Source organism: Mastomys coucha, unplaced genomic scaffold, assembly GCF_008632895.1.
Source record: "Mastomys coucha isolate ucsf_1 unplaced genomic scaffold, UCSF_Mcou_1 pScaffold18, whole genome shotgun sequence".
In the NCBI taxonomy this organism is placed as follows: Eukaryota; Metazoa; Chordata; class Mammalia; order Rodentia; family Muridae; genus Mastomys; species Mastomys coucha.
In genome coordinates, this window is record NW_022196900.1 from 114,664,584 (window position 1) to 114,675,085 (window position 10,502).

General features: G+C 47.9%; 1 protein-coding gene across 1 annotated transcript in view; it reads right to left on the bottom strand.

Annotated features, from left to right (window-relative positions):
- The window catches only part of Prkcz (protein kinase C zeta), a gene marked incomplete at its 3' end in the record, with an annotated part of 109,022 nt that overhangs the window by 26,675 nt on the left and 71,845 nt on the right, over positions 1–10,502 (bottom strand). Inside the window, exons 6-9 of the mRNA XM_031377047.1 lie at positions 5,649–5,780; positions 4,545–4,626; positions 1,816–1,868; positions 992–1,180 (exon numbers count right to left, since the gene is read on the bottom strand). Of these exons, the coding sequence (XP_031232907.1) occupies positions 992–1,180; positions 1,816–1,868; positions 4,545–4,626; positions 5,649–5,780 (456 nt within the window). The remainder of the gene's footprint in view (positions 1–991; positions 1,181–1,815; positions 1,869–4,544; positions 4,627–5,648; positions 5,781–10,502) is intronic.

Sequence of the window (10,502 nt, forward strand, 5' to 3'; positions counted from 1 at the left end):
AAAAAAAAAAAAAAAAAAAGATGATTCAGATAAAGGGAGCCAGAGTCAGCTCAGAAGGGTATGGCAATGCCTCAAGACTGTGAGGAGAGGTGACACCTGGTGGTGGTGAGGACAGGCTTGAGTCATGGGTTCTGCCACTCAGGAACTCACCATCCAGAGATAAAGGACCAGCCAGCAGGCTGTACACTGTACAAAAGTGCCCTATAGGTGAAGGTTCCAAACCAACCTTAGCTTCAAGCCCTGAACCTGGCTGTGGTGGGGGGACGGGATCCTTTCTATGATCTGACAAACATTATGCTGCTTAGCTCCAGCAGTAGCTTAAGGACAGGGTCACTCTTATTTACACTTTGGCCTTTCTCTGCTCCTGAGAGACACAGCAGGCACTCAGTGTAACAGTAACAGAGCACACAAACACGAAGCCAGCAAGCATGTGAGAACGTGTCAGCCTCATGCATTACCACAGAAGCCAGAAGTTGAAGCCACAAGTCGAAGTCACACTGGGTATGCACGCATGCTCTGAGAGGGAACCACAGCGGAAAAAGTGTTGGTGAAGATGTGGAAAATCTGGAGCCCTGAGCCCCACTGGCTGGAACCCAATATGGTGAAGTCGCGTTAGACAGAGTTTGGGAATTCCTCCAGAAACTACACCCAGAATTACCACGTGAGCTTAGCAGGACCACTCTTAGAAATACACAGAAAAGGGCAGAAAATGGACTAGACAATACGTGCATGTGAATGTTTGCTGTGCTATGTCCCATATTCAACAGAAAGTGTCCACGAAGAGGTGGCCAGAGAGGGTGGCATCATTAAACTCAAGCATTCTAACTCTGCTGCTGCAAACTTCAGAAGTGGGAAAGCCGAGACTCAGGGAGTGGCCAACTCACTGAAGCACAATTTCACAAGGCCTTCAGGGATGACTTCCTGCACAGCCAAGTCCCCAAACATGGACACCCTGAATCCCACAAGATGCTTCAGCAGGACACGTGCTTACCTCATCGTCATGGACAAGCTCCTTCTTTACCACCTTCATGGCATAAATCTGGTCGTTTTTCTTCAGCCTCACCAGGAGGACCTTGGCATAGCTTCCACGCCCGATGACTCTGATGAGGTCGAAGTCTTGCAGCCCCAGCCCCTGAGAGATTTTGATCCCATCCACCCCATCGATGACAGGCTTAAGGTCCTAGGGAGAGGTCCAGAGAAGGGAGGGGGTACCATTTGCCTAGAATCCAAGAACTCTAGCATCCAAACCCCATCCAACTCAAAGGAGGAACATCAAAGAACCAAGACTGTGGGCTTCTAAAGTAAGGAGCTGGAGATAGGCGGAGGCTGCATGAGGGTTTTAGGGGACAGGAGGGCCTTTACTTGGGCATGAGAGTGGGAAGTTCAGGAACACAGAGCCTGTCCTTTACGCATTGCCCTGCTTCTGTTCCGTGAGGGTAGACAGAGATGATGTGAGATGCTCAGCAGAGACTTGAGAGCACACCATGTTCTGTTTCCCTAGAACACCAGAGCTGGCTGCAGGTATGAGGCTAGATGGAGCCAGATGGAACCTGTTGGTCAGATTCTGGGAAAGGGCCTGGCTGAGGGAGCAGCCAAGGGCTTGCCAGACCAGGAAGGACAAAGGAGCAGATGAAATGTGGTGAATTCACAACTCAAAAGCCAGGCTGGCTGTGATCAGGCCATTTGTGCCTAGTGCAATAGTTTCCTACTATACCTAGGTCATACTGAAATTTGAAATTTAGGGGCAATGGCCCCTAAAGCAAACCAACAGGCTTTTCGAAAAAGATGCCAGCAACGCTAGTCTTATTCACTTACCTCAGAATCATCTTTGATATTGTCATGTTTCCGAGATGAAGAAATATAAGCAACTAGAAAAGAGAAGGAAGGGAATTACAACTGTCTCAGGAACACAGAACCCAGTGGACCTTCATACTCCACCCCTGCAGGGGACCTTCATACTCCACCCCTGCAGGGGACCTTCATACCCCACCCCTGCAGGGGACCTTCATACCCCACACCTGCAGGAACCCAGTGAGCCTTCATACTCCACCCCTGCAGGGGACCTTCATACCCCACCCATGCAGGAACCCAGTGAGCCTTCATACCCCCACCCCTGCAGGGGACCTTCATACACCCCACCCCTGCAGGGGACCTTCATACCCCACACCTGCAGGAACCCAGTGGACCTTCATACTCCACCCCTGCAGGGGACCTTCATACCCCACACCTGCAGGAACCCAGTGAGCCTTCATACTCCACCCCTCCAGGGGACCTTCATACCCCACACCTGCAGGAACCCAGTGAGCCTTCATACCCCCACCCCTTCAGGGGACCTTCATACCCCACACCTGCAGGAACCCAGTGAGCCTTCATACCCCCACCCCTGCAGGGGACCTTCATACACCCCACCCCCTGCAGGGGGCCCCAGTGGCATAGCAAGTGCTCGGGGGCCAATCCACAAACCAGCCACAAAAGACTCCAGTTTAAAGAGTCCTTTAAAACTGCAGCTGCCTAGGCTGACCCAGACTGCCCGTGTGAACGTGGAGGTAGAAAGCTTGGAAGACGTTTTAAACTCCTTTATTTGTGATGATGTCATGACCTGATAAACCCATCAGGCTGGGAAGAACTGGTAGCTGGAAATGCAGTGTGTGCAGTTTGTTTAGGGCTGGGTGTTGTGGCGTGTGCCTCTAGATTCCTAGAATTTGGGAAGCTGAGGCAGGATTGTAGAGCTCAAGACCAACCAGGGGCTATATGGTAAGACCTTGTCTCAAACAAATAAAAAAGAAGACTGGAGAGATGGTTCAGTTGGTAAAGAAAGCACTTGCCTATCGTGCACAGAGCCCTGGATTTAATCTCCAGTACTACATAGAGTGAGTGGGCGTGGCAGCAAATGCCTGTATCCCTAACACTCTACTTGAGGAAGATCTGAAGTTTAAGGTCATCCTTGTCTATATATTGAGTTTGAGGCCAAGCTGGGCTACATAAGACCCTGCCTTAAAAGACAAAACCTTGAGGCTATGAGGACAGCTCAATGATAAAAATGCACACTTGGGAGGACCTGAGTTTGGATCCACATAAAAGCCAGGTGTAGTGGTACCTGCTTGCAACCCCAGCTCTAGGGGACTGGAGACAGGAGGATGCCTAGCAACAACAGTACACACACATGAACAGTCTAGTGTGCCTCGTGCAACCCCCCCCACACACACACACAGAGAAAGAAAGAGAGAAAGAGAGAGAGAGAGAGAATTAAGAAGAACGGGTAGATTTTCATGCTACCATTGAGAGTCTGGGACCATCTGGAGGCACAAAGCTTTGGTATATAACCTTCCAGTGGGTGGGTGGGTAGATGTTGGAAAAGCAGAGGATAGACCATGAGGGAGGTGGATGATGGATGGATATGTGGAAGAGGAGATGAACAAAGCCTGGGGGAGTGGATGATGGTGATAGGCAGCTGCATGAATCAATAAGTGGATGATAACTAAATATGGATGGATGATGGATGGGTAGGAAGAGGATGGGCAGATGAATGGATGGTGGATAGGCGGATGTGTGTGTGTGTGCATGCATGAGTGCATGCATGTGTGTGATGGACAGGTGGATGAGTGTAAGTGTGTGTGTGTACGTCCATGAGTCCATGCATGAGTGTGTGAGCTGTGTGTGTGATGGACAGGTGGATGAATGCGTGTGCATGTGTGTGAGTGTGTGCAAGCATATGTGTGGTGGACAGGTGGATGAGTGAGTGTGCATGTATGCATGAGTGTGTGTGTATGATATGGACAGGTGGATGAGTGAGTGTGCATGTGTGTGTGAGTGCCTGCATGAGTATGTGTAAGCATGTGTGTAATGGACAGGTGGATGAGTTTGTGTGTGCGTGCATGAATGAGTGTGTGTGAGCGTGTATGTGATTGACAGGTGGATGTGTGGGTAGGAAGGGTACCTAAAAGGACAACCTCATTTGTTTTCTTTTGAGACAGGGGCTCAATATACAGCCCTGGCTGGCCTGGAACTTGCCATGTAGACCAGGCTGGCCTTGAATTCATGAAGAAATCCACTTGCCTCTGCTTCCCAAGTGCTGGGATTAAAGGCATGTGTCACTATACCTGGCTCTGGATTCTTTTTTATTTTTTTTAACATTAGAGAAGTTTTTCTTTCCTGTACTCCCCCAAACATAACACCTGTGCAGCAGTCACACCCCGTATGGAGGCACTCCTATGGAGGTCAGCTCTGTGTACTGCTCAGTGTGTAGGAGATACCTGGCCTGGCAGTCACACACCAAGTGTTGTGCAGAGCAACTGAAATCAACATGAAAGAAGAAACCCTCAGTCCCAGATTCCCAGTGAGGAGGAGACTGCTGCCTGGTGGCCACCAGGGAAGACCGGCAGCCCCACCCATTTCTGTGGGGACAGAGGGGAAGCGTGTACAGAGTGGTTCCCAGGAGTTAGAGGAAAGGCCTGGAAGATGGAAAGGGGAACACACTACAGGGTCCAGGAGGGGCGTGGCCAGAAGAGAGGGGGCAGGGCCTAGCTGGGGGAAGGGATACTTACTTCCATCAGTTTCTTCTGAAGGAAGGTCTACACCATCGTTCTTGTCATCTACTGGAGGCTCTTGGGAAGGCATGACAGAATCCTGCCAAGAAAATGATGGCGTTGGCGTGATGGGGAGGGAGTTACCACCCAGCTTTGACTTCATGTATGTGCGTGCATGCGCGAGTGTGTGTGCGTGCGTGTATGCGTGTGTGTGTGTGTGTGTGTGTGTGTGTGTGTGTGTGAGTTTGTGTGCATAAAATACGGTGTATAAACAATAGCTGCTGGATGGAGCATAGAATAGATGAAGACTTGTTACTTAAGAGTCTACAGGCTGAGGAGGTCACTCAGTCAGGCTACTGCCTTCCCAGATGGCGTCTGATAGAAGGGATGCTTTACGTCATGCTTGGCAATGCCCCCTTGCAGCACTCTGAACATCCTGCGGCAGTTCGGCTCCTGACCAGCAGTCTACGGGCCCTGAGGCCTCATGGAGCTGAAGTTATAATACAGACAGCTTCTAGTGATGGGCCCTTGGGTCCAAGAGTGGCCCCAACTCAGCTCTGAATGATCACATCTAGGCTCAACTCATATCTTAAGGCAATATGGACCTACAGGGTCAAAGGTCACATGTGTCTTCAGGGCTCACAGTAGACAGCGGGAAGGATTTCTAGGAAGAGTGGTTTTGGGGGGCAACTCGCACTCCAATCTGGATCCTGTTCTTATTTGCCATATAGAATATGGATATTCCACCTCAGGGGTGTCTTCCTCACTCTGGGAAGATGAGCGCACAACCTTCCTGGGTGGCTGAGGCCTTGGATCTGGCAAACATTGGATAGGGGCATTCTATATCCAGGCTGGGTGGCACAGGCAGACTGGCTTACATGCAAGCATTAGAAAACTCAGTTAACGGCACGCGAGTATGACTGGACCCTTTTGGTTCCGTTGCTCAGGATAAGAGGTCCTGCTCCAGACTCTGACCATACTCACGCCTACAGCATACAGGCCTCCTGTCGGGAGGTAGATGCAGTACCACAACCCCAATGGAATGACGAGAACCAAGAATGGCCAAGTTCAACTTGGCCATGGGCCCAGAGTCCAGCCATCCCTCTCCACACCCCAACTCACCATATGCCTCCTGCAGGTCAGCGGGACGAGGACGTGGCAGCGTTTATGGACCAGCAGCTTGCAGTTGATGCACCTGTAGCCCTGCCTTGAGAGACTCCATATCCTTTCGCTGCACTGGCCACAGTACGCTCTCTGCAGACGGGAACAGCAGCTATCAGGCCCAGTTGCCCTTCCCAAAGCCCATGCCACACTGAAGAGTCTGGATGAAAACTCAGGCAGCTGATTCAGAAGATACCACATGGCACCTCCTTCCTGCACGAGGATCCAGTCTAGCTCAGCAGCTCCCTTCTTGGGCTCACGTGAAGGCCAGAGGGAGTGAAGCCAGGTGAGGCCGCTGTGCCACAGGGCTCAGCTGTGGTGCCTGCCATGTGGTTCTATTTGAGTCAAACAGCCCAGGCCCAAGAGGAATGCTGCGGAAGCTCCTGATGTTCTGACTTGGAAAACTGAATGGCTGCGTGACAATTGTGTGAGCGTTTTATTTTCAGAATTGTAAGTAATCCTTTATTATTTATGATTCTAATAATCTAAACGTGATTATTGTCACCTCTGCTGCTGGTACTTGCAGGACTTTTGGAATTTCATAGAGTCTGTGAGAAGAAAGAGTTTCAGATCCAGACACACTCTGGTAAACCATGTGCCTTTGAGGCATCTCCATCTATGAACATAAACGAGGGTCCCCAACTGTCCCAGAATTATTAGCCTCCTTATGTGTTTTGGCTTCCTTTTAACCTTTTCCACAGGGTCTCATGTAGCCCAGGCTGGTCTCAAACCTGCTATGTTCACAAGGATAATTTGGACACTCACCACAACAACCACTCCCGTCCCCCCAGCATGCGACAGTATGTCGCTGCTTGCCTCTATCATTTTTTTCTGCCTTCTTCCTCTGAGGCAGAGTCTCACCCTGAACCTGGAGTTCATTTTGGCAAACCCCAGTGCTTTCTGTCTCTGTCCCACTCAGTGCCGGAGTTACAAGTGTGCACAGCCATGCCTGCTTTGCTTGTTTTGTGGGTGCTGGGATCTAAACTCAGGCTCTCACAGTTGTACAGCAAGCCCTCTTGGCCCCTGAGCCACCTCTTCAGTCCAATCTTAAACTTCTGATTGCCTTGCCTCTATTTCCTGAGTGCTGGGATCACAAGCATTGTGGCACTTGCTGGGGGTGGAATTCTGGGACTTGGCTATGCTAGAGCAACTGCTCTAAATCCTGAGAGATATCCCTAGAGACATACCGAGCTCTATCCCCAGCCTCTCTTATCTTTTGGGGGAAAGGTCTTGATATACAGCCCAGGCTTGTCTTAGCCTGGCCAGTACTGGGCTTACAGGTCTGTACTATCATATCTGGATAGGAGAGTCACTCTTACCAGGGGCCAATAAAGGGGAACTGCTGACCAACAACAGCAGGGACTTACCAGTATGGACTGGACTGAGACTTCATGCATGTTTCTTAGGGGAGCTACCAAAACTGTACCAATAGCTTTTTTTCCCTCCTTGTCTTCTTATGTTTTCTGAGACAGGGTCTCTCTATGTAGCTTTGCTGTCTTGGAACTTGCTATGATGAACAGGCTGGCCACAAAAGAAAATCACAGAGTGCTGCCAGGCTCATGTCTTCAGAGTTCTGGGATTAAAGGTGTATACCACCATGCCTGGCTGGTGGCTGTTTAAGATCTATACTTGAATCATCAACATTTCAGAAAACATGCCATTAAAACAAAAAAATGCAAAACCAAACCCCAGGTCTCTATTCTCCGGAATTCACAGAAATAGATTAATGGTATAAAAGCATTTTAAAGTCTGTCTCACACGCTGCCAATTTGTTTCTTGCTCTCATTTTTCAATCATGTATTTTAATTTTTTTCAAACATATCAAACGCTCATCTTGTATTCAGTCAGGCTAAGCCTTCTGTCTCAGTTTCTTCTGGCTCTTGACCAGAAAGCTTAGTTTCCTACTATGGTTTTTTTTTAGCTGCTGATTGTGAGCCCAGATGTCCAATTCACTATCTGTGAGAATCCTTCCAGGCCGCCTTCAAGAGGGGCTGCTCTTGCTTCTGCCAGCCACCTGGGGGCACTGCTTGGCTAGACCCTCTTGGCTCTACTCTTGGGGTATAATTCTGGCTCTAAGTATGTGTGAGGTCCAATGTGAGGTTTTGAGTTCTCAGAAAGACTATTCCTTGTTCCCCTGCCTTGCTCTACCTGGGTACTGTGGAGATCACAGGAAGACCCAAATCTATTTCTCTCAGGGCTTCAATTATCAGAGCAAACACCAACTCCAAGCTCCCAGGTCAAAGGAACACAAACCACAGCAGAAAGTCAGCCCTCTTTTGTATATGAACTTTTAGTGGAACATGGCTGCACCCATTGGCACACAAACTCAAACTATCTGTGGCTTTTGAGTTACAATGGCAGCATTGATGGCTGCAATAGAGGCATGCATCCTTAAAAACTGAAAACGTAGACTCTGATCTTTTACAGGACATGTCTGTTAACCATTTTAGTTGCTTCAGACAAAAGACCTCAGAAGAAAGCTTGGCTTAGCAGTTAAGAGCACTGATTGCTCTTCCAAAGGTCCTGAGTTCAAATCACAGCAACCACATGGTGGCTCACAACCATCTATACAGCTACAGTGTACTCATATACATAAAATAAATAAATAAATCTCTAAAAACACCAAAAAGACAAAACATTGTTTAAAACAAAACAAAACAAAACAAAGGGCAGGAGAGATGGCTCAGCGGTTAAGAGCACTGAACCAGGGGTCCTGAGTTCAGTTCCCAGCAACCACATGGTGGCTCACAACCATCTATAGTGAGATCTGACGCCCTCTTGTGGTGTGTCTGAAGACAGTGACTGTATACTCATATAAATAAAATAAATCTTTAAAAACCAACCAACCAACCAAACAGACAGACAGACAAAAAAGCTTTAATGGTCCTACCTTAGTGGCATCCTAGCCCCATCTCCCTGACCATACCAGGAGGCTTCTTTTCTTGAGACCTCAAAAGGGGTCTCTACTGTTTCCTTATGTGTTCACAACAGAAGACAAAGTATTTGGAAACGGGGGAGGGAATAGGAGTTTTTTTCAGAGGGGAAACCAGGAAAGGGGAGAACATTTGAAATGTAAATAAAGAAAATATCTAATAAAAAAATTGAAAAAAAAAACAAAAAACAAAACAGAACAAAAAACAACTTTACTGCCTAATGTGTTTAAACTAACAGTATGTGTGAAACCTAAAAGAAACACTTTTCTGGTTATTATGACAGAGAGGAAAACTCACGCATTCGTGTTGTGTTGTGTTTTGGGTACCGTTTCTGTTAAAATGTACACTGTTGTGTGAAATATGTGTGCAAATGTACATGAAAGTAATGTGATACAATACCCCATCACGAAGTAACTCAATTATGCGTAGAAGTTACTAAATGCCTTTTGAACATGAAAAAAAAAAAGGAAGACAAAGTGTCTACCCAGCCTGTAGCACAGGGACCATGCATGTCAGCCCAGGGCTGGCGACCACCACAGTGAGGAAACCAGCAACTGCTGTGGCTTAGGCCCTGAGTTTGGGTGGCGCATCACAGAGAGCTGGGCTCGTCACCTACCCCCTATGAAAGCCAGCATGGTGGGGCTGACTGTAGGAGGTAGATTCTTTTAGGGAAAAGCAGAGTAAGTAGTTTTCTAGACCTTGCCATGGGACTAACTCAGGGTGAGGCACCACAGTTCACATGTTCTAGTAGGCAGTGATGACTTCCAGTGACCTTGATACTGAGAAAAATGTCTGCCTTTCAAAAATCCTTGTAAGAGCCACACTGTCTGCATTTGTCCATTGTGCATTATACTCCTCAGATACTCTGCTTAGCCCTAACATTGATCAAGAGCTGACGTGCAGGGGCTGGGGATATGGCTCAGGGTTTAAGAGCACTGCTTGCTGTTGGAGAAGACCAGTATATAGCCATCTAGGATTCTAATTCTAGAGGATCTGACGCCCTCTTCTGGCTTCTGCTGGTACTGCATGCACATGATGCACAGACATACATGCAGGCAAAACACCTGGACTCATAAAATTTAAAAATATTTTTAAAAAAGGCAACTTGCAAGGAGTAAAAAGCAGCAACTGTTATGTTCTTTGAGCTCTTATTCCTTTAGTTTTTATTTGTTATACACATTTTTTTTCTAGGTCTGGGGAGATGGCTCAGTGTGTAAAGGTGTTTGCCTTATAAATACAAAGGCCAGAGTTTGGTTCTCTATCACTTATGGGGGGTAGGAAGGAATCCTAACACAGAGGAGGTAGAGGCAGTCAGAATCCTGGGCCCAGAAGCTAGCTAGCCTAGCCTATCTATGAATTCCAGCCAGTGAGAGCCTCTATCCCATTTTAAAAAGTAGATAGCACCTGAGGGACAGTACCCTACACACACACACACACACACACACACACACACACACACACACATGAGAAACAGCATATTACATACATGAACACATGCACCTGCATCTTCACCCCCAAAACACACATGCCCATATATACACAGACAAATTTTCTATGTGGGTTCTGCATTTAATTTGTTTAGACACAAAGAAAACCAAATTACCCAGTATGTCCCCACTCTCTGCTTTTCCCCAGAGTCTGCATTACTTCTAGTCTTTGTCAGGTTCTTAACCTCAATCTTTGCAACTTACGGGCAAGAAAGTGTGGCTCTCCCATTTCCTTAACCAACATCTTGACAATAATGGACAGAGCCGGGCAGTGGTGTTGTACGCCTTTAATCCTAGCAACTGGGAGGCAGAAGCTGGCGGATTTCTGAGTTCGAGGCCAGCATAGTCTTACAGAGTGAGTTCCAGGACAGCCAGGGTCACATAAAGAAACCCTG